Source organism: Takifugu rubripes, chromosome 4 (assembly GCF_901000725.2).
Source record: "Takifugu rubripes chromosome 4, fTakRub1.2, whole genome shotgun sequence".
Lineage (NCBI taxonomy): Eukaryota > Metazoa > Chordata > Actinopteri > Tetraodontiformes > Tetraodontidae > Takifugu > Takifugu rubripes.
The window spans coordinates 678,003-699,964 of NC_042288.1; the positions used below are offsets into that span (position 1 = coordinate 678,003).

The following is a 21,962-nucleotide window of genomic DNA, read 5'->3' on the forward strand; positions in this document are numbered from 1 at the left end:
AATGAATCTGGAGCAAAATGTTCTGAGGTTCCTGGGTTGGTGGATTCTGCACCAGTTGCACTAGAAGACAAGTCACCAGTCAGGTTCTCCACCACAGCTGGACTGGGAGCTGGACTGGGAGCTGGAGCACATCAGCCTACAATCCAGTCTGAAGAATTAAGCACCGTTAGCTTCACCTGTATGGTTGAGCTGAAACCTGCTGGGACGTCCTCGGGGGGAGCGCCTGTGATTTGGGACGTGCGTCACCTTCAACCACAGACCAGTACCAACATACTGGTCGACCCAGTTCCAAGCAGACCTGAGATAAACATTCACACCCAACTTTACTGGAATACACAGTTCTCAAAGGCACAATTTCTTTTTCTATTTCCTCCCTCTAGGAACCATTACAGGTCATAACAGGCTGGTGGTTTTCAGTAGAAAAACAGACTTTATTTCCCAATCAGGTATTTCAGCGAGTCAGAAAGTCAAGGTGTCGCTGGGACGATGAGGTAAGCGAGTGCAGCAGGAAGAGGACTGAAGGCTGCTTTTTGGAACACACGCAGCTGGAAGCAGGTTGAGACTCGCCCCGCTAGCAGCCTGCGATTGTGGGAAATCTTGTTGTGAGGGAGGTGTTGGGACAGGCTGGAGGTGGCGGTAAACAGCTGCCAGCACCAGTCCTCCCAGCGGGGGGGAACTAAAGACAAGTGTGGCTTGCCTTACAAACGCTGACCTCAGCACAACGACACAACGGCTGCTGACCAACACCAGCCCAGCAGAGGAGGATTCCTCAGTTCTATCATCAGTTGGGCCCGCTCAGGGTTCCTTCCTGTTAAAAGGCAGTTTTTCCTGCCCCTGCTCAGACTTCTCCTGGACTTTGTGGTGCTTTTCACGTGTCCCTGAATGAATAAATTGCAGCACCAAATCCAAGCAGAGTCCCGGAGACTCCCGGAGGGTCGAAGCCTCACATCTGGTCTCCATCAACCTCAGCACAGATAATCTGGGAACGCGGATTTAGGAGAGGGGAAACAGAGTAGAAGCAGGTCTTTAGGTAGCTCCTGGGTTAGGTGACGCACGCTAAACAGGAAGAAGTCCAGTCAATTTAGAGCTGCATGAGAAAAACATACACATACAGTTAAAGAAAGAAAAGGGAAGTGTCAGGACTCCTTGTTCTTCTTTTTACCATGCATTTTCTTCTTCTTCTTCTTCTTCTTGTGGGATTTTGTTTTTATTGTTTTTTCTTTGCCACTGGTTTCATTTTCCTCTAAAGTACTGCTGGAGCACTTTGAGTTGCTAACCATGGTTGCCGTGTTGACCTTGGGGGCCTGCGGGTCCTTTCTGTGTGAGGGGGGTTCAGGTTCCTGGGAGACTGTTATTAGCATCCGTTCCTTCTTCACCTCCTCCTCCAGGAAAAGGCTTTCCTTCCTGCTCCTGTGGTCGGGGTGATGCCTGTTTCTGTGATCCCGCTCTTCTCTCCACTCTCCATCTACCGTCTGCTCCCCTGGGTTGCCACGGTAACGGGGGTCCTCGTGACCTTCCTTGTCTGCGGGGTGTCGCTGCGTGCTCCCGTCTCTACCGCCACACTTGTCCAGACGCACCTCCTGCTTAAACAGGCAACAGGTAGAAAACACACACTTAAGAAAAGAGCTAAAACCTAAAGAAGCAGCAAACAGAGCAGCGACCTTGGTTAAAATCCTCTTTTGTCCCTCAGGATCTTTGCCATCCTCACCAACAGGGCTGTGAGGAACTAACCGCGTTTCTCATTATTAACCTCCATCCAGGGATCGGCGTCATTAGTGAGCACATTAAAGCCTCCGACACATTTAAAGCCATCACACCTGCCTGGTCGACGGGGTTGAGTATCAGTTTACCACCCTCCTCACTCAGGCAACGCTCCGGCGTCCTCGTCCCTGGACTAAGGTGCACCGGCCCGGCTTCTGACCCAAAGGTACTCACAGCGCTGCAGGGACAACAGTGGGTCGCTGCATGATTCTCAGCACTGCTCCAGTCTCCAAAGAACTCCTCACACTTCTGGCAGTAGAATCCAATTACTGGGGTCAAAAAGCTAAATCCTGCAAGTCAGCACGATATTTCAGATGGACCGAAGAAGGATGCTGTTGCTAAAGATGCTAATTCTTTTACCATTATGTTTCATTAATTTCTGGAGTTCCTTCATCAGCACCTCCATTTTACCGGCTGTGGCTCGCTTTAACCGGCTTCTGTCCTCCTCCTTGTCCATCTGGAAAACAATTTCAAAATGGAGACTTGTTGCTATTTGAAGGTTAGAATTTTGCTTCTTTATTGCTGAGTCATCGTGCCAGTGGCTACCAACGCCGCTCCGAGGTTGGGAAGCGCTGGAGTGAGGTGCAGCAGAAATCCCTTACCTGGTGCTGACCGGCAGGAATCTGGGATGTGGGATTTCCATCTAGTTGTGAGCAGGTCTCCTGCGCTGCTGCGGGAGGGAAGCAAACATCTGCATAAACATGAAAAGCAGCCAGAAAACACTGCAGCCTTTCATCCGTGTTCCTAAAATAACTTTGACTCTTCCCCAACGAGCTGAGACAGACAAGGAAACGGACCCAGCTCTGGGAATTACTGCCTTAAAATCAGAACTCGGCTCCGCTCTGGCTGTTGCTCTCATTCATTTCTCTCAGTGCTTCTCAAACAAACACACGTTTTTGGCAACTTCTGAGCTTCATTTCAAGCCGATCGACCTGCTCGGACTCCACTGGTGATCACTGGATCGATCCACTAACCTGGAGGGATCCTGCAGGTACACCCACAGCAACGAGGCCGATGTCAAACCTAAAATATAAACAGGACAAAACCTTCAAATCCAAGGTCCTCACCCGTGATGGAGCTCTGGAGAGCTTGGAGCATATTTGGCTGAGCGGTGAGCGGTGAAGCTGTCGGGGCTGGACTGAGGAGCGGCTCCTCCTCGGGCTCCTGTCCCGTCACCACGTGTGCTGAGCCCAGACAGCTTAATACGCTCTTGATCCTCTCACACGTGCTGCTGTCCAGAAGAGCTGATGCTATCCTTGAAGTGTTCTGGAGATGTTGCTGTACATTCAGGAGATCCTCAACGCCACCAAAGGTGCTCGTTTCCGGAGCTCCGCCAGGTTTCTCCCGACAGGAGGTCTCAGAGAACGACCGACTGGCCGCTTCCTTCCCATACAAGAAGGACTCCTCCGCTCCCAGTGCCTCATCTTTATGGACTCCAGAGTCCTTTTGATTTGGAGCCTGCAGCCAAAAGAAGTCACTGCCGACTCTATCGTGAGGTAAGGTGATCAGGTCCTCCCCTGAAGTCTCCTGCTGTCCACCCAGGGGAACCTGCTCTTCTTTGCTCTCACCGAAGGCCTGCGGAGAAAAAGGTCACATTCAATGGTCGTTTTCAGATCATATTAACTTAAAACTGAAAGATCCAGAAGCAACATGGTAGCTACGAGAATATTTGACCTGGTTCATCCTGATCAGTGGTTGCAAAACGTAGACTTTAGGGACTGAGGTGTGTGGCCGACTCACCTTCATCCCCAGAAGTGCATCCGTCAGGTTGGAAAACCGCCCTCCCAGTTCTTGGCTGCTGAGAACCATCTGCAGGCCCTTTAGAAGAGAACCTCCTGGGGAGGTTTCATCCTGGTCAACGCTGCTCCTGTTTCCTCTTTTATTCTGGTCCATTTCACCGCTGCTACCTGACCTCTGACCTCTGGTCCTGCTCTGTATTGGACTACTGATCTGGTTCTGACCCCAACTACCACAGCTGCCTCTCTCTTGCAGTGCACTCGTTCCACGTGCGTGACTTTTGCTCCTCCCTCTGCTCCGGCTACGTGCACGGCTCTTGCCTCTGCTCCGGCTACGTGCACGGCTCTTGCCCCGGCTCCGACTACGTGCGCGGCTCTTGCCCCTGCTCCGGCTACGTGCGCGGCTCTTGCCCCTGCTCCGGCTACGTGCGCGGCTCTTGCCCCTGCTCCGGCTACGTGCGCGGCTCTTGCCCCTGCTCCGGCTACGTGCGCCGCTCCTGCCCCTGCTCCGGCTACGTGCGCCGCTCCTGCCCCTGCTCCGGCTACGTGCGCGGCTCTTGCCCCTGCTCCGGCTACGTGCGCGGCTCTTGCCCCTGCTCCGGCTGAAGGCATCAGCCAGGCTGTAGTCCAGGTTCTCCTTCAGGTAATGGGGGAGAGGCTCGTTGGCTGCGATGCATCTCAGAAACTCTTCACTGGCTCTGTCACTAGAAATGAGAATACATTCATTTTAAAAACTAAACGGTATCTTGAGCTTTCATGTCCCTTGAGTCCGTACCTGAGGTGTGGACGAGGACACGGTGCCGGGGTGGGTGTCCACAGTGGGAGCCTCTGGTGTGGGCGTCCCAGGCCAATCATTGCGTAATAATCTGCAGGGTAACTGCTGCACTGGGGCTGGAAGCATTTACATATTTACACTATGAGTACCTAATTCAGGATTTGACAATCAGAAGTGCTGCAATATGTCAAAGCTGAAGCAGAACTTTTAAAAACTTGACCAAAGTTAAACAGGCATGTGTTCCCCTGGATTTCATCACGTTGGGGTCCAGCATCTCTTATTCTTTGAGCAAGTTCAGACCAGTTTTGACACCTTTCATCTACCCAAACTACCAGAAAACCAGGTTCCAACCCAGGTTTATTGGCCTCTAATTCCATTTCCACAGGACAGATGGCTATATAATATAAATAATGCATAAAGAAATGGTTAATTCCTGCCTCCACTCATAGCCCATAATAGGCTACACTCACCATAAAATACAGTGTTTGAAATTGATGACATCAATATTAATGTTCCAGATCCTCAGAAGACTAAAATACGTTTAATTCATCATGTAAAAACCTACCGTGGCGAAACGTGGCTGGTGATGACGGAAAGGCCGGGCTGTTGCGGGGGGCAGGTGGCCGAAGGGGGCACCACGAAAGCCCCCGGAGCTCACCGGAGGCTCGCGGCTGTGCGCGGATCCAAACGGCGGCGCGGCGGCGTACAGATGGTTCCGCTGGTTCCGCGGGTCCATCTCGGTGTCCGCATATATTCACACACACCGTCGCTCCTTCGTGGCTGCCGCTCACAGCTTCGGCAGAGTTTGCACATAAATATCCGCCCGATATTTCAGCTCATTTCATGTGAAAATATGTGTGCGCGCAGGAAACTATTTTCCTTACAGTTGCAGCTCCTCGCGCGATCTTGTAGCGCCACTGCCTGGGCGGGAGGGGAACTGCAGGCAGAATCACATTTTTTTTTTTTGCAAGTAGGGTCGGGTGTTATAAAAAGAAACGAGAAGAACTCTTCTAGGAGAAGTAAAATAGGGTAAAACTAAGAATAATCGCTGCAAAAATACAGATAAGGGGGTGGACAAGATATTTACAATGTTATATGAAATGGTAATATAAAGCAAAGGCAGAATACTGGAGTACAAGCGCACAACTATAATGCTGTTAAATGAACCATTATGGGTGTTATACGGGTGTTATACATACAAAAGGCAAAAACAGATGTTTATTTCTGGTCTTTGCCTCTAACCTGGGGAGGGTAAGCCACTTTTCCAGCTGAGAGCAATGGCTTTGAATTCCAGGAAATCAAAGGAGCTCAGATGGTTGATAGGTGCATGGTGGTCTTGACTGCAGGGGAGAAGGGACTGGGTGGTGGTAAAAACAGCTAAATGGATGGTGGGAAGTCTTCTGCGTGACTTTGACAGTGTTTCGGGCCGCGTCCAAGAATGGGACAGTAAATTCCCAGGTCCATTAAAAGCCATAACTGTGAATACTGTTACTCTATCAGGGAAATGCCAAAGACAACGTTCCCGTGTGTCTGGTGAATTCCGATCGCCTAATAACAACAAACAACCCTTTGTTCTCAGAGTTTATTCATAAAACGTTAAATTAATAGTTTCACAACTGTTAGCATTCTGCCCATCAACAGGGGATGTTGTTATACAGTTGAGGGGAGTGTCCCTGTCCTGTTGTGTCTTGTCAATATGTCAAAGTCATTTGGAGTCCCCCCCAAATTTTATTGAGGAACATATTTTGGTAAAGCCTCTAAACCAATGAGTTTTCCTTCCTCCCCAGCAGAGGTCTGAGCATTAAAAAAGTAACTCTATTTTCTCTATTTTTATTTGATATTTGCATCTCATTAAAAAGTGTAGACTTCTGTTCTATAGGAAAATTAATTTAGCTTCAAACACTATTCAGCATCAAAACTTAAGCAACCAGAGGAATTTACAACTTGTAAGAGAAATGACAGAAAGGTGACTTGATCAATAACTTAACAGAAGCCTCAAACATTTCAAAAACAAGACGAGCAGTTCTGAAACCAACCAAAATGCTGATTCATCAAGTGCTAACGATGCTAACGGTTCCTCCACAACTGTCCAGCTGTGACTGCTCATCTTGTCCAAGTGGTAGATGAGAAGAGAACCTGTCCTTTTGTCCTCTTGCTGCAACGCTTCAGCAGCAACACTGTTACCGCTGCGTTTGCCTCCAAGTGTCGGGAAAATGGGACTCCTCCAACAGCTAGCGCTTCCTTCGCTAGTTTCTCTTCAGGTTGCCACTTTTCGCCACACCTGTGACTCGGAGCATGAAAGGCAGACGTCCGTCCCCTCGTCTCCAAACGCTGTTTTCTCTGGCAACTTTCCAATCACTATACGTGAAACATTAATAACGCAATCACCTTTCAGTCGTTTTATACTTGGAATCCCTCATTTACGCTCGGCCATTAGCCGCGTTAGCATTCCTCTGCGTTATGTCTAATCATTGTTCTGGGTGGAAGAATCCAGAGGTCCCAGACCCAGACTGGAGTCCACTTATTGAGGGCCCTCCTCTAAGCGTTTGCAGTGTCCCTGACAAATAACTACTATATTCCTGGATTCTGGTCTTGGGCATTAATGTCCCTGGTCCATTTGATCATCGTCTCTGGAGAGCGATAGAGGAAGATCAGCTTAGAGTAAAGTTCCTCTTCTAGTTCCAGCTCTCCTGTCTCACGAACCTAAAATCAAGAGCACATGCTGACAAATCTGTATTGTTGATGGAGTACTGGTGTGTGTGTGTGTGTGTGTGTGTGTGTGTGTGCGCGTGTGTGTGTGTGTGTGTGTGTGTTCCTACACACACCCACCAGGAAGATATCGGTGCACAGCTTCAGGATTCGGTCCACACAGGGCAACTCCTCAAACATAATGGAGTGTGAGATTTCACTGAAGAAGCCACGCACAAATTTCCCGATGACTAAGACCACGGAAACATACAAACCCATGATCCTGGAATAAAAGGAAGGGGGCAAAAGTCAAACAGGACCCATAGTAAGAAAGGCATGGTCCACTTTAATACATAATAGCACTGAGGGCCCTTTAGGCAGCCTATATGGTGACAACACCTACAGTATCTGGAGCGCCTGGCTCCATTTAACGATTATCATTAATATGATTGTTATGTGCTGGACGGGCCCCTGGCCCCTGGCCCCTGGCCCTGGGCCCTGGCCCCTGGCCCCGGGCCCCGGGCCCCGGGCCCCGGGCCCCGGGGTAACAGGTCATCAGAGGTGCTACAACAACAGTGGATGTGCATCCACTCCCAACCGTAGAGAAGTCTTACCCATATCCAGCAAGGAAGCCCAGACTTGGTGGACTGACTTTGTCATTAAATATGACCATGGGCAGAACCCCACAGGAGGAGGGGGCACAACCTTCAATGGCAATATCCCACCACTCCTGGTTCACCCCCCCGTTCAGGGACCTGTCACTCTTCAGGGACAGGGTTATATTCAGAAAATCTTCTTCACCACCTACAGACCAAAACATTGAACAGTGGCTGGTTTAAAATCCCATTAAACAGTCATTATGAGCCAGCACTGTATTAACAGAGGGATGGTTTTTCAGTTTTAAATGTAGTTGTAGGAATATTTAATATACTGTACTTTGCTATGCTATGCTATGTTATGCTATGCTATGCTATGCTATGCTATGCTATGCTATGCTATGCTATAAAGCATAATCCATCCATTTTCAATGTATTTCTGACCTTTAAATAGCTGACTGACAGGTTTGGCTTCAGCTCCATTGGGGGCACGTAGATAGTTCGGGAACAAATTAGGGACGTGGCTGAGACAGACAAGAGAGCGCACGTTATATTTTCCTCTCTGTAGTGTGTCCACGTCCATAAACACACACAATGACAACCTACACCGGCTCGGTACGATTGCCGAGCAGCAACGAGGCCATATCAGCCCTGACGGGGTTCCCTGGCTCCAGAGGGACTGAGTGCTTGTCAAAGGAGTGTTCAACCGTCCCTCCCTTGCCCAGGTCCCTGTGGGAGACAGAAGACCTGAGATCAGCTGGTCCAGCAGAGAGCCAGAAAAATAACGACTGATTTCATAGAAATCATGTTAAGATGCTACAGAAGGTCTGGCAGACAGACAGGGAGACAGGTACACAGACAGACAGGCAGGCAGACAGGTACACAGACAAGCAGACAGACAGGGAGACAGGTACACAGACAGGGAGACAGGTACACAGGCAGACAGACAGGGAGACAGGTACACAGACAGGCAAGCAGGCAGACAGGTACACAGACAGGCAGACAGACAGGGAGACAGGTACACAGACAGGGAGACAGGTACACAGACAGGCAGGCAGGCAGGCAGACAGGCAGGCAGGCAGACAGACAGGTACACAGACAGACAGACAGACAGGCAGGCAGGCAGACAGGCAGGCAGGCAGACAGGCAGGCAGGCAGACAGGCAGGCAGGCAGACAGACAGACAGGCAGGCAGGCAGACAGACAGACAGACAGGCAGGCAGGCAGGCAGACAGACAGGTACACAGACCGACCGACCGACCGACCGACCTTTGGAAATTCCAGGCCAGGCGCAGCGTGAGGTCAGCACGGCTACTCAGCAGTTCCTTTATGACTTCCTGTCTGCTCGGGGGGCTGATCCTCCACACTGATCCAGAACTACCTTCAATCATGGCCGTCACAATGTCCTCATAATTATACAGAGTTATAAACTGCATGGCCGCCTAAAAACAAGGAAGCACAGAGGAGAGCAGTGGCAGAAATGTCCAATCAAAAACACAGGAAATGGGTGGAAGACACACCTGAAGGGCACCTGTAAACCCTGACCCTGACCCAGTACCGCCTTCAGACCAAGCCGGTCCATCCAACCCCAGCTCATTCATTCCATTACAGTTTTCTAAGCGTCCAAAAGTCCATTTTTCTAAAGCGTCCAAAATGTTCAAGAGTGTTTCTAACTTTTATACATGTTTCTCTTTCTTGTTCTTCTATGAGACATTGATGGACAACAAGGACAGCATATGTGTGGGCAGGTGTTTCTCCTGTAGGGGCACCGTTCACACCCTCTCCTGATGTCCTGCTGTCCTTGGACAGAGAAGCTGTGTTCTTTATTAAGTCTGTTGAGTGTTGGTATGCTCCTATATGTCCCTTCTGTCCTGGGACCCTTATGTCCCTGGACCCTTATGTCCCTGGACCCTTCTGTCCTGGACCCTCCTGTCCCTGGACCCTTTTGTCCTGGACCCTTCTGTCCCTGGACCCTTCTGTCCCTGGACCCTTTTGTCCTGGACCCTTCTGTCCCAGGACCCTTCTGTCTTGGACCCTCCTGTCCCTGGACCCTCCTGTCCCTGGACTCTTCCTGGACTCTTCTGTCCTGGGACCCTTCTGTCCCGCGACCCTTCTGTCCCGCGACCCTTCTGTCCTGGACTCTTCTGTCCTGGGACCCTTCTGTCCTGTGACCCTTCTGTCCTGGGACCCTTCTGTCCCTGGACCACTTTGTCCTGTACCCTTCTGTCCTGTACCCTTCCATCCTGTGACCCTTCTGTCCTGGGACCCTTCTGTCCCTGGACCCCTTTGTCCTGTACCCTTCTGTCCTGTACCCTTCCGTCCTGCGACCCTTCTGTCCTGTCCCCTCTGTCCTGCTGAAGATTTCTTCTGACATATTTAAGATAAACAGAATGAAATTTCCACACCCATGAAACCTCATTAAAGCTTAAAAAAATTGACTTTTTAACAATTAACAAACAGCTATTTTGGAACCCAATAAACTGGTTGTATGTGAAACGTTTATGGTTAGCTTTACACACAGTATTGAAAACAGACCACAATATCCAAAAATAAACCAAAAAGAAAGCTGGAATCAGTACAAACCGCATTGTTCCCAAACTTCTTTGTGAGTTGTTCATATTCAACCATTGTAAAGGGCTGGATGGACTGTTGCTGCACACTCATGGTGAAGAGGGGCTGCAGACACAGGAGGGGGGACGTTAGAGAAGGCTACAAGACCCCCCACACACCCACACACACACACACACACACACACACACACACACACACACACACACACACACACACACACATCCATGCACTATGTGTATGTTAGATTAAATAGTTGTCAGTACACAACTAGTACCGGTATCGTTTCCATCATTGTTAAATGATGAGTCAGCAGTTTTTCCAGCCAGATGTGGCATCTTTTATCCACATCGCACTTTAACGAGCTGAATGAATGATTCTTCTTCTTATGTGACCATGAAGGCGCTCCGGTTCATTCCAGTTCTGACTGGTTTTGGTGGGAGTTTAGACTGTTGTCTCCTACCTAGAGACCTACTGACCCCCCCAACAGCCATTCATGACACTTTTTGCCCTGTTTACCAGTGTTTTATGTAGAACTGTTGAGGTTTGGGTCAATAGTGCAGGACGTTAAGGTGGGAACCTTCAGGCAGCGGTGAAACTTTCCAAAAGACTAAAATAATCTGAGATTTATCATTTAAAAGCTGATATGTTGATATAGAAGTGCTTTGTCTTGGTTACCTCGTACCCTCCCAGCTTGATGGTGACGGTCACGTCGATGGGGTGGTTGACCACGCCCACCACCGATCTGACCAGCGAAATGAAAAGAAGAGGAAACCAAATGATGCAGATCAAGAAGAAAATGATCAGTCCTCCCATCCCATATTTGACTATTTTCTTCTTCTTCTGTCCTTTAGGCTGTGGGTATTTCTGCCGAGAGAGCAAATCAATCAGGATTATTACATTCTATAGAAATTGGAAGCTCAAAAGTTCAAGTTTGGTATTTTCTTTTCTTTTTTGTTGTAACCACCGTGAACAACCACTAATCTCTGGAGTTTATCCACATTCGTCATGAAAACAATTAACAACTTCTGCAAAAGACACAGGAAAAATATGGATTCTGCCTTCTTATCTTCTTATTGGTCCTGATGACAGCACTAAAATTCTGGAGGAACAAAGAAATGATGACTCAAACATCTGGAGGGTTTGGTCACCGATGAGGATATTCCACCCACATCTGGCACGGCCTAAATTTGTGATCTTCATAAACTGGAGCACAACGTTGGCGTCTGTCTGCTGAGCCGGGCTATGCTAGTCTAGTCTAGTTCTGTCCTGTCCCCCCATCCTGTCCCTGTCCTCCTTCCCTCCTTCTCCTCCTCTCATGTGTCTCACTTGTCCTCCTACTGAAGCTCTGTCCAACTGCTTCTGGCTCACATGATTTAAATGTGCTGCTGTATTTTCCCTTCCTACCTTCTCTGTTTCACGGCTGCATTTAATGATAAAAATGTTGGCGTATATGTCCTCCACACACATCCAGTTTGACAGAGACAGAGTGGTGTCAGTCCAGACCCAGTCCATCACAGCCCGCAGCTCCACCAGGAAGGGCACCAGCCGAAACCTACACACACACACACACACACACACACACACACACACACACACACACACACACACACACACACACACACACACACACACACACACACACGAATCATTAGGAAATGATCTGTAAAGGAGGAGCACTTCCATACTCTTGGGGACCTCATGTTCTTACCCTTGGAAAAGGAACAGGTTGAGGTGGTTGTAATTCTTGGTGAGGAAGTTTCCCAGGATACGAGTCGGGTATCCACAGCGGATCTGGAGGGCCGACAGGCCGAAGTAAATACACTTGACAAAGTACCAGAGCTGAGCGACAAAGTTCTGATTGAACATCCTAAACAGAGAAGACACAAAATAAATCATTAGAATTGCAGCATTTCACAAAAACACAAGAATATGAGTAGAACAATCCGTGACAAGTACTGCAACATGAAATACATTTTGAAGCTTGATCTCACCTTTCTGTGACAGCCGGCAGGATAAAGAACATCCACAGGTGGATCCCAAACACCAGGATCACCTGGATGGACAGAACACCAACACGTTTGTATAAAGTAAATACAAAGTCCCAATAGGGATTAAAGACTTTACCTGCTTATATAAAATCTAGCAACCAAAAGTGCATCACATGGTGAACCAGGCTGACTCAGCAGAAATGATGCTCATCGTCTTAATATAAAGACCCAACCTGGAAGATGAGCTTTCCTAAGACAGCCTTGCGCAGGTACAACGCTCTGTCGATGATCATGGTGCTGAACTGGATGAGCAGCATCGCCAGAAAAGCCTCCGGGACCTGGTCGTCCGACAGCGTGGAGGCGATATCAGCGGCGGCGCTGTGTTTCTGCAGGGTCGGGGAGTGACATCATCACAGTAAACACCACTGGAACAACATGCAGAAGATCTGATTCCACTGAGCAGCGATCAAGCTGCTCAACACAGCTCACAGGTGTGTTGAGACTGAGAACGAAGTCAGAGACCTGCTGGCTACATAAACGGAACTGCTGGCTGAGGTGAAGATGAGAGGGCAGATGTTGCTACCGTAGTGGGCTCCTGTTAGTCAGGAAGTAGGTTCATTTGGTGGTGAGACATCTAGAGGGAGCAGAACCGTGTGGGTGGAAACAGCCAAAGGCCGTCTGTCATGGTGGCCCGCTATGAATAAAGACATTGGGTGGAAGGTTCTGGGCAACCAGTCAAGGCCTGGCCTGGACACACGGGCTGGGGGGGGGGGGGGGGGGGGGTCCTGTCTCTACGCAGCCCAAACCCTCAAACGGGACACTCACTGTCTTGGGCCAACAAAGCTAACCGGACCGTCTTCAGACCCTTCCTCACCAAAGAGTTAGAACTCTAAGTTGCTCAAAGGATCCTGGGTGAACTCTGCTGTGTACTGGCCCGCTCTGCACATGATTGGGACAGAACATCTCACCACGCTGCAGCTAGCTTGTTTGCGCCAGCTTCACTGGCCACTACTACAAGGCTGGAGGAGCCATAATCAGTGGCCCCTGATCTGGTCCTGCACGCCAGGCCCTTCTTTACCGCAACAACAGTTTTTGTTAGATTACACAAACTGACGATGATCTCTCACCCCAAAAGCCCAAAATCCAAAGATGATGACGATGAAGTCGACGACGTCAGTGAGGAACATGAGTGCGTAGACGTCAGTGGGAGCCCGATACTCAGCACGGAGGATGCTCCCAAAGAAACATTTGGCTGGACGGTAAACTCTCTGAATCCTGGAGAAACAATGAAATGACGGTTTCAGAGCAGGAGATCAGGGCAAAGCTGCTGTAGAATACTCAATTTGCTACAAACCTCGGAAATATTCATGAATAAGTCATTGGATTCCAAACATTCAACCAGTAAAACATACGTTCCCGCGTACTGAATTCCTGCTCATGAGTGTCCTCGGAGGTGGACACGAACATCTTTCCTGCTTACCCGGAGACGAAGACGTGTTTGATCTTTTGTACTGTCGCCACCAATCTCTGACCTCCCGTTTCTCCCTTCGTCACTTTCTTTCTCTTTCTTGTTGGTGCTTTAGTGGCGTCAGTGGTGTCAGCAGGGGGCGCTACAGCAAGGGACAACCAAATCAGCGATGAGGATTTAACCACACACACCACAGAAACACCAGTGTGTGTGTGTGTGTGTGTGTGTGTGTGTACAGTTAGATGATAACTACCATAAAATCCTTTTAAATACATTTTGTGAATGTAAACATGGTGTTTGGTGAGTCTATAGGAGTGGATGCTGTGGGTTCCCACCCCTTCACAGTCCCACCGTACGTATAGAAGACACCAACCGTTGCTGCGTGGTCCTTTGGGATGTTGAATTTTCTTGCGAAAGCGGATAAAAGTGCTTTTCACTTCTTGTTTGGGGTCTTCTTCCGTTCTTGCTTCCTGCCAACTACCATCAGATTCCAACATGTCCTCTGGCACCGATGGAGGTTCCTGTCCATCTTCTGACCCGGTGGTTATTGGTTCCTTTGGAGCCGATTGTGGAATCTCAGCAGCAGCGCTGACATTTGAATCAGCTGACTCCACGTTGTCCTGCATTGATAAACTAGAAGTATTAAATCAAGCAGGGGACCTCATATCTCTACCTAGTCCATCATGTCCCCCACCAAGCACTTTATTTGGTCCAAACATCAGAACGGATTTAGGCCACTTTGAAAGTTTTTGCAAAGTTATTTTGGAAAGTGCTGATGTCCTGGAAGGTCTTACCAAAACCCATCGGGATAATTGGGCTACAGTTGGCTACTTTCAGCAGGATAATGCACCATATCAGCAAGCTGAGACCATATCAGGTGTTTTTTTTGTTTGTTTTTTTTAAATGAGTTCACGACAGTTAAACATTCCACCGTCACCAAATCTGGATCTAAGAGAGCAACTTGGGACTGTGGTAGAATAAGAGAAAAGAGGAAAAGATCTGCAGCAACTCCTGCAAAAATGGAACAAAAGGGACCCTTGTTGAATCTACACCATGAAGAATTAATGCTGCTCTTAAGGCAAAAGGAGGAGGAGGAGAAGAGCAAGGGCTACCTAATGAAGTGGCCGGTGAGTGTGTAACACACAACATAAGAATCCTGGTACCTCGAACAACAGCCACTGACATCATAACATCTCATCTCATCTATACAACTTACTGGTGTAGGACTCTGCTCCTCTAAGGGTCCCTCGTGGTCCCACAGGCCATAACGCTGTACATGCAAAAAAAGAAAAAATCAAACATGCGAGCATGAACCTGCACTAGCAACAACTTTTGATTTTAGTGGACAGGCCTGCAGTTCGAGAAGGGACAACGTTTCTCCAAAGTGCAGACTTCAAATTAGGTTTAAATTAAGACTTAAACACAGACCTAAGATAAACAATTCACATCAAGCCTTTTCCTGGTTGTTGTCATATTGCTTCTTACATCCTGTAGCATATCAACCTTGTCTTGCTTAGTAGCACTGTATTAGCCTGAACTGACCTTGAGCAGGGACCTGTGGAAGAACAGTGCCAGTAGCTGAAGAAGATCATATCTGATGTAGTTGTCGGTCTTCTCGAGGCCCAGGATACGAGGTGGGAAGAACGGTTTATCATCATTCACTGCCATTTCATAGGCACTGTTCCAAGGAAAGAATCCAAACTGGAAAAAGTATTTTACAACCACCATAACCTGGAAAGGAGCAAAGCAGCACACAATCACTAGTGTTAAAGCCACTGTGTGCATGTGTTGTTTTGTTCATTAGTGGAGCTGTAAATCTTTAGAGCTTTTATGATTTTTGTACAGTTTTTGTTCCATTATGGAAAGAAATCCCTGAGTAAACGCATCAAAAGGCATATAACTGTTGTTTATTACACGCTCACCCTCACGTTAGAGAGAAAAAGAAGCTGTACTAACAACCATCTTTCAGTTATGGGAAAGCTGTTTTTTCTCCAGTCCCAATTAAATTCCGTGCTGTTTAAGTACATTTTTTCATCAGGCATCTTGAATAAGGGCCCAACAACGTACCACAGGGGTCTGGGCATCTCCAGGCTACTACTAAACCATGTGATTGAAAGTGCTGGGATTAGAACAAAGACAAAAGAGTACACGTACAAACAGCCACACCAAAACAAGCCGACTAAACTGCATGTAGAAAGTCAAGCCACCAAACCCAGGTCCATAGTCCTCTTTCTCCAGTCACCCAAGTGCCTTTCCTCAACTGTAGCCCCCTCACTGCTGCTACAGGATAAACTAAAAATGACCCAGGTCACACAGTTGTTTGAATTCTGACACCCATGAAACACTATTATTTGCAATATTATCTTCTCAATTGGAAATGTTTTCCTCATCTTTTGTCCAAATTTAGTTAGGTTAAAAGTGCTTCAGATAAAAGACAAACAGTTTAGGAAAAAGTTACATAATCAATTGTTCAATGGTTATTAAAGTTACATAATCAATTGTTCAATGGTTATTAAAGTTCTATAATCAACTGTTCACTGGTTATTGAAGTTATATCATCAATTGTTTAATGGTTATTGAAGTTACATCATCAATTGTTTAATGGTTATTAAAGTTACATAATCAATTGTTGAATGGTTATTGAAGTTATAACATTAAGTGTTATTGAAGTTACTTCAATAGCTCATTGTTATTAAAGTTACATAATCAATTGTTTAAAGGTTATTGAAGTTACATAATCAATTGTTCAATGCTAATTGAAGTTATATCATCAATAGTTCAATGGTTATTAAAGTTATAACATCAAATGTTTAATGGTTACTGAAGTTATAACATTAAGTGTTATTGAAGTTACATCATCAATTGTTCAATGGTTATTATCGTTACATCATCAATTGTTCAATGCTAATTTAAGTTATATCAATTGTTCAATGGTTATTATCGTTACATCATCAATTGTTCAATGCTAATTTAAGTTATATTAATTGTTCAACGGTTATTAAAGTTATATCATCAGTTGTTATTGAAGTTACATCATCAATTGTTCAATGGTTATTATCGTTATATCATCAATTGTTCAATGCTAATTTAAGTTATATCAATTGTTCAACGGTTATTAAAGTTATATCATCAGTTGTTATTGAAGTTACATCATCAATTGTTTGATGGTTATTAAAGTTAAATAATCAATTGTTGAATGGTTATTAAAGTTAAATAATCAATTGTTCAATGGTTACTGAAGTTATATCATCAATTGTTATTGAAGTTACTTCAATAGTTCAATGGTTGTTGTCACATCATCAGTAATTCCAACCTTTTTGTACATATGAGGTCCACTGTTTAACTTTTAAACGAATCCAAAAGCCCTCGGGACTCCTTTATGTTTGAAAAGCAACAATTATTATGCTAGCGTGTTGCAGACAGTGATGAACTGCGAATACTGTATGTTGATCCTGATGAATGTCACATCTGGCAAAAACCAGATGCAACATGGGGGTCAGAAAGATGACACATCAGCCACCCAGGTGTGCACCGTTGTCGTATCATCTTTTGGTCTTGTTCCTGGATTCACAGATCCTGGAAGTTGGCTCGGGACAGCATGGAAAAGGTTCTTAATGCTAATCCAATTTACAGTATGTTTTATATGTGGGTATTCTACCACCACAGCTTCATGATTCCTCTAAAACATTCCCAATACTGGAATGGAACAATCGACATTTGCCTTCCGACTAAAGTTGCCATTATTTAATTACATTTAGAAAGTGGATTGGATAGAATCTATGAGCACACGATCACATTTTAATGAAATAAAAACCTGCTCAACTGTAATCTGTCTGTTGTGCAATTTTTCTTGTTTTGTAGTTTAGGGAGGAAACTAAAAAAGAGGACTTGCATATTACCCTGTATATTCTGCACATCCACGCCTCCAGACACACATTTGTTGTAACGTTTCCATAAATTTTAACGTGGTATAAGAAAAGAATTTTGTGCATCTCTCCTAAACTGAATCAAAGCATCTTTATTTAACATTATTTTCGAGGTACATTTGAGTTCCAGAAGAAACATAATGACTATTACAGATAAGTCACATGAAGGGGGGAAGTTATACCAAAAGTCTGATTATTTGGTGATAATGAATTCTTTGAGGATAACCACAAACTATTTAAGACCAGATTGGGAGGTTTTTAGGTGTGTAAAACACAAAATAAACACTAATCTTAGAGCTACTGTGGAGGGAAATAGATGATATTTTGATGGTGAGGCAACAAAGATCTGACTTCATCACTAGAATCTAAAACCTTTAAATAAAAGCAGAAACTGACTGATGGACAACAGGAAAGCCAAATATTGCAGGCTGCTCATACCTCTGTGTAGACAATAGCTGTCATCCAAAATCTCTTGGTTGGCCTCGGCACAGACAACATCGCCCAAAGGAAAACCAAGATGGGCAGAATGAGGGAGATGACCGAGGCAGTGACCATGTTGTTCAGCACGATGATTAAGTAACAGGCTACTTCTGAGTTGGCAGCCAGCAGGTTGTACAGGGCAAACAGCAGCTTCAGCAGACGATTCTGGCTTTTGAAGAATGATCTGCTGTCTTCCAGCTCCTCAATGAAGGACTCTCTGCGGTGAGAGATAGGGACGTCATGGCCGCGGCACAGAAAATGAACAATAATGAAGTTTATTTTTTTAAATCCAAAAACCTCATCTAAATCAGTCAGTTACCAGAAATCTTAGCAATAGAACAATTGGTGCACAGTGTATCAGTTTGTCTTTCGACTGCTGTTGATGTTTTTGTTGATATTTTGGCCTTGGCCCACTCTCGAGTGGTTTCAATCCCACTGAACTGTCACCACTGTAAACCGGTGGTGCGGGAGCTTTTCATGTTTGAACCAGTTTCCCTAGACCGGCCCATGAACTGAGCACAGCTCCAAGCGTTAGTGCGTGTTGGTCCTGAAACCTGACAGGATAACTTGATTCTGGGAGAGTACAAGTATTCTTGTCTTGCTCACCCTTGCTTGCTCGTTTATTTTATGTACCTTTCTGCTGCTTTGATGTGCTTCACAAACAAAGTTGACGTTGAGTTCTTACCTGTCGTCCAGGAGCTCGCTGGCTGTTCTGTTGTGTCTTTGCTGTTTTGATGGGCAGACCAGCAGCTCCATGCTGCTGCTCTGGGCTTCTGGACTCCTGCTGATGGCACTTGCAGTGGGGGGCGACTGCTCTGTCAACTCCCCACTACATACCTCCAAGCAGCTGAAAAGGTCACACAAAGCCAGTTTAGCTCAACCTGTTGACGAGGACTTTAAACCCTTTGATCCAAATGTGCATTTGCATGCAGGAAACAAGCGTGTGTGCTCATGAAAGGGTTAATTGATGATGACTAATGCAGGAGGAGTGTTCTCGGAGAACAAGCCCAACACTCTTTCTTCCTGAACCTACCTGTATCCTGCTGATTTTGCTGCTTCAGCTTCACCAAAGACCAGCTCCAGCCTGGAACTGTCCCTGTCTTCAGATAACTTCCCATTGGTTGACTCTGTTGTGTGATGCTGCCAGGAGGAGGACACGCCGGGTCAGCTCTTTAGTGGTGGTGGGTTCTCGTCAAACACAGTTGCTTGCTGAGGTACTCACCTGCTGTATCTTGTGTGTTATGAAGTAGCGTTCATTGCACAGAACGACAGACATTTCTCGGTACTGTTTGGTCAGCAGGTTTAACCACAGAGTCATCCCATCGACCATGGCCAAAACGATGGCCCACAAAAAATGCAGAAGATCTAAGATCCTCTGGACCATCTCACCGTGGGCTTCACACAAACACACAGGCAAAGACAAGAAAGGCGAAGTGGGTGACAATAACAATGACTCAGCGACGGCAGAATCCAGTAAAACCCTGACTGTTTTTTTCCATTTGAAGACAGTGACGGTGGTTCAGGACTAACCCTAACCCCAGAACCAGGGACTAACCCTAACCCCAGAACCAGGGACTAACCCTAACCCCAGAACCAGGGACTAACCCTAACCCCAGAACCAGGGACTAACCCTAACCCCAGAACGTGGGATGTTGTACCTCTGTTCACAGAAAGAGCTAAAGTCCCTCTGGTTTAGGCTTATAGTCAGCTATCTAAAGAAACTGCTGTTGATATAATAAAAAAGAACTTAAAGATTGAGTGTGACTTCTTACCGTTGGATGAACAAACAAATGAATAGTAATAAATAAATCAACTTAGTGGTCAGAGCTGAAGCAGAAGGTTGGTGGCAAAAATGAACCTACCAGATGGCTTTTCCTCCTCCGGATTATCAGAATCCTCAAACCCATCACTGTTCCCACAGCCTAGACGTGCACACGCACAGACACACACAGTTTTTGTGAACATGAAATTGTTATAAACGTGTTATAAACATACAATAACCAGAACTGCAGCTAAATGTGACTCAAAGAGACTCATTTCCCATCATTCAGACAGGATGGACGGTCACTGTAGAGATAACGTGCACATATTCAGGCCCAATGTGGCTATTATTGTTGTTGTTGTTGATAATTTATCAACAACAATAGTGATAATGATAGTAATGCTAATGCTAATAATCATAGCAATGATACGTCTTGTTTTAAAGGCACCTTTCAGGTCAACTTCCATAGAACAGCAGAAAACCAAATCACAAGCAGCTGATTTGAGTTGGCTGTGACCGACTGAAGGTCTAAAAAGATGCTAGCAGCAGATACAACGCCCGACGGGACATCTCGTGACGCTTTCATAGCCCGAGATCTGACAGCTATTGAGCTACTGTTGCGCCCCCTCCCAGGAGGAGCATGAATGAAAGCCGCTCGCCAGAGGTGTGAAAGCAGAAATATCTGAATCTGCCACAGAGACAGGTGAGAGAAATGTGTCGGGAGAGGAGCAGAACCTGGAGTTTGTGTCTGAGATGGTGGCTGCAGACAGGATGAAGCCCAATAAAAGCATCAGACGTCACCCTGTTATCATTTGGGGGGGCAACGTGAACGATCTGGGAAGCACTGCAGGTATGAGGAACCATGGTGAAGACGACCTCACTCCTAATCACAACTAACCCCAACACTAACCTTAACCAAATGGAAAGTTTTGTTTTGTCAGTCAAGTCGAAACCCAAAGATATCACAATCTTTTACCTGTTGTGTTTTGTGAGTCCTTTTCTGGTTTCTTAGTCCTTAGATGTCTTTGCAGACTCTGACGTTCTCTGAGAGCTGTTTTCACGCTGCTCACCCATGTTTGGTACGCTAGCTGTAAAAAAAGAAACGAAAATATACATAAATATACTGTGTGTGTGTGTCTGTGTCGAACACGTGCGTATTTATTGTGTCTCACCTGACATGCCGTCTGTTTTGGAGGCTTCTGTTCTTCAGACTGTAACTCTTCTTCATCTTCACTTTCGGATTCAAAAAGGTAATAATCTCCTGCGTGGCGGGCTGCAGGTGAGAGTCAGAAATGTCTTGTTGTCATGATGTCATGTGGGAGAGAAAGATGTTTGTCACACCTGTGGCATGGTCCCACCAGGGGTGATACCCCTTATTCTTCCTCAACTTCTTGTCCATGTGGGGGTCTGTGAGAAGAACATTTATAAATATAGATACCTAAGGTACATACCACAAAAACAATGATATAAACTTCATGATTAGCGATAGGCAAAAAGGAGTCATACCGGCTCCGATGTCACCTGTGTCAACAAGTTCTGCTTCAGGTGTGGAGTGACCCGGGCAACCTGCAGCAGACGAATAAGGGATATGATAGAGATAGCGATAGAGATAGATAGATAGATAGATAGATAGATAGATAGATAGATAGATAGATAGATAGAGATAAGGGATTGTTGGGATTCTACGATGCCAGGGGGGACGTGCAACGATGTGGGAATTCTTTGAAACGTCTACTCTAAAACGCAGCTCGGTGGCCCAGCAACTGCTGCCACCATCAGGGACTGAGGAGAACCACACCGGATCAGGGGGGACACGTCATCATCCCAGCCTTAGTGGGGCTGAAGAGCAACTTGCATCTGAGAAGAAAGATCTTCACCAAGGAACCCTGGAACCCCTGCAGGCACCTACCCTAATATCCTTTAGCACATATTACGGGTGCAACACTGAGGACAGTTGCCACTGAGACGTGGACGCTAACATATCTGGCACTCTTTGGGGCATTGACCTACGTGCCCGTGAGGTTGACTTGTGCACGAGCTCCCTGCCAGGTGTTGGTCATGTCCAGCCCATCATATTTATGATCTTTTCCAGGACACCTGCCGCTGTTTTGCAGCCGATTGCTGGAGGCTGCTGTGACCATGACCCGTTCTTTCTTGATTAAAGTACCGGTCATGCTCGGGCTATGACCTTAAGAAGATAAAATTCAGTTCC

General features: G+C 46.5%; 2 protein-coding genes across 9 annotated transcripts in view; both read right to left on the reverse strand.

The window, feature by feature from the left end:
- Nucleotides 1-410: 410 nt before the first annotated feature.
- On the reverse strand, nucleotides 411-5,177 carry LOC115246462 (uncharacterized). Of its 8 annotated transcripts, none has more exons than XM_029835420.1 (9): nucleotides 4,838-5,175; nucleotides 4,273-4,388; nucleotides 3,819-4,201; nucleotides 3,502-3,788; nucleotides 2,829-3,336; nucleotides 2,364-2,431; nucleotides 2,122-2,218; nucleotides 1,936-2,051; nucleotides 411-1,583 (listed from the first exon to the last, which is right to left on the reverse strand). In XM_029835420.1, the coding sequence occupies exons 1-9, from the start codon at nucleotides 5,006-5,008 to the stop codon at nucleotides 1,137-1,139; spliced, it is 2,193 nt and encodes a 730-aa protein (XP_029691280.1). In that variant the 5' UTR covers nucleotides 5,009-5,175; the 3' UTR covers nucleotides 411-1,136. The 8 variants fall into 8 exon arrangements, with proteins under 8 accessions (XP_029691280.1, XP_011617931.2, XP_029691279.1 ...); XM_011619629.2 differs by having other exon boundaries at nucleotides 411-1,056; nucleotides 1,163-1,583; nucleotides 3,502-4,201; nucleotides 4,838-5,174; XM_029835419.1 differs by having other exon boundaries at nucleotides 411-1,087; nucleotides 1,163-1,583; nucleotides 3,502-4,201; nucleotides 4,838-5,174.
- A 983-nt stretch (nucleotides 5,178-6,160) lies between these two features.
- Nucleotides 6,161-21,962, reverse strand: part of LOC115249545 (piezo-type mechanosensitive ion channel component 1-like) — a 42,940-nt gene continuing 27,138 nt past the window's right edge. Inside the window, exons 30-55 of the mRNA XM_029835159.1 lie at nucleotides 21,257-21,316; nucleotides 21,092-21,157; nucleotides 20,923-21,023; nucleotides 20,727-20,838; nucleotides 19,851-19,910; nucleotides 19,211-19,383; nucleotides 19,022-19,128; nucleotides 18,674-18,835; nucleotides 17,947-18,205; nucleotides 15,125-15,313; nucleotides 14,799-14,852; nucleotides 13,956-14,202; nucleotides 13,595-13,724; nucleotides 13,242-13,389; nucleotides 12,348-12,500; nucleotides 12,118-12,179; nucleotides 11,835-11,993; nucleotides 11,531-11,678; nucleotides 10,802-10,990; nucleotides 10,139-10,231; nucleotides 8,825-8,997; nucleotides 8,163-8,285; nucleotides 8,001-8,080; nucleotides 7,575-7,764; nucleotides 7,102-7,243; nucleotides 6,161-6,975 (exon numbers count right to left, since the gene is read on the reverse strand). Of these exons, the coding sequence (XP_029691019.1) occupies nucleotides 6,844-6,975; nucleotides 7,102-7,243; nucleotides 7,575-7,764; nucleotides 8,001-8,080; nucleotides 8,163-8,285; nucleotides 8,825-8,997; nucleotides 10,139-10,231; nucleotides 10,802-10,990; nucleotides 11,531-11,678; nucleotides 11,835-11,993; nucleotides 12,118-12,179; nucleotides 12,348-12,500; nucleotides 13,242-13,389; nucleotides 13,595-13,724; nucleotides 13,956-14,202; nucleotides 14,799-14,852; nucleotides 15,125-15,313; nucleotides 17,947-18,205; nucleotides 18,674-18,835; nucleotides 19,022-19,128; nucleotides 19,211-19,383; nucleotides 19,851-19,910; nucleotides 20,727-20,838; nucleotides 20,923-21,023; nucleotides 21,092-21,157; nucleotides 21,257-21,316 (3,512 nt within the window). The 3' untranslated portion in view covers nucleotides 6,161-6,843. The remainder of the gene's footprint in view (nucleotides 6,976-7,101; nucleotides 7,244-7,574; nucleotides 7,765-8,000; nucleotides 8,081-8,162; nucleotides 8,286-8,824; nucleotides 8,998-10,138; nucleotides 10,232-10,801; nucleotides 10,991-11,530; nucleotides 11,679-11,834; nucleotides 11,994-12,117; nucleotides 12,180-12,347; nucleotides 12,501-13,241; nucleotides 13,390-13,594; nucleotides 13,725-13,955; nucleotides 14,203-14,798; nucleotides 14,853-15,124; nucleotides 15,314-17,946; nucleotides 18,206-18,673; nucleotides 18,836-19,021; nucleotides 19,129-19,210; nucleotides 19,384-19,850; nucleotides 19,911-20,726; nucleotides 20,839-20,922; nucleotides 21,024-21,091; nucleotides 21,158-21,256; nucleotides 21,317-21,962) is intronic.

What these genes read in the sequence shown, in the direction of transcription:
- LOC115246462 (XM_029835416.1), bottom strand. Translation starts at nt 5,008, where the DNA reads ATGGACCCGCGGAACCAGCGGAACCATCTGTACGCCGCCGCGCCGCCG. An exon ending in TTCCTGCCGGTCAGCACCAG is followed by an intron (nt 2,219 to 2,363) that starts GTAAGGGATTTC and finishes ATTGTTTTCCAG; the next exon opens with ATGGACAAGGAGGAGGACAG. An exon ending in ACTGTTGTCCCTGCAGCGCT is followed by an intron (nt 1,584 to 1,935) that starts GTGAGTACCTTT and finishes TGCCTGTTTAAG; the next exon opens with CAGGAGGTGCGTCTGGACAA.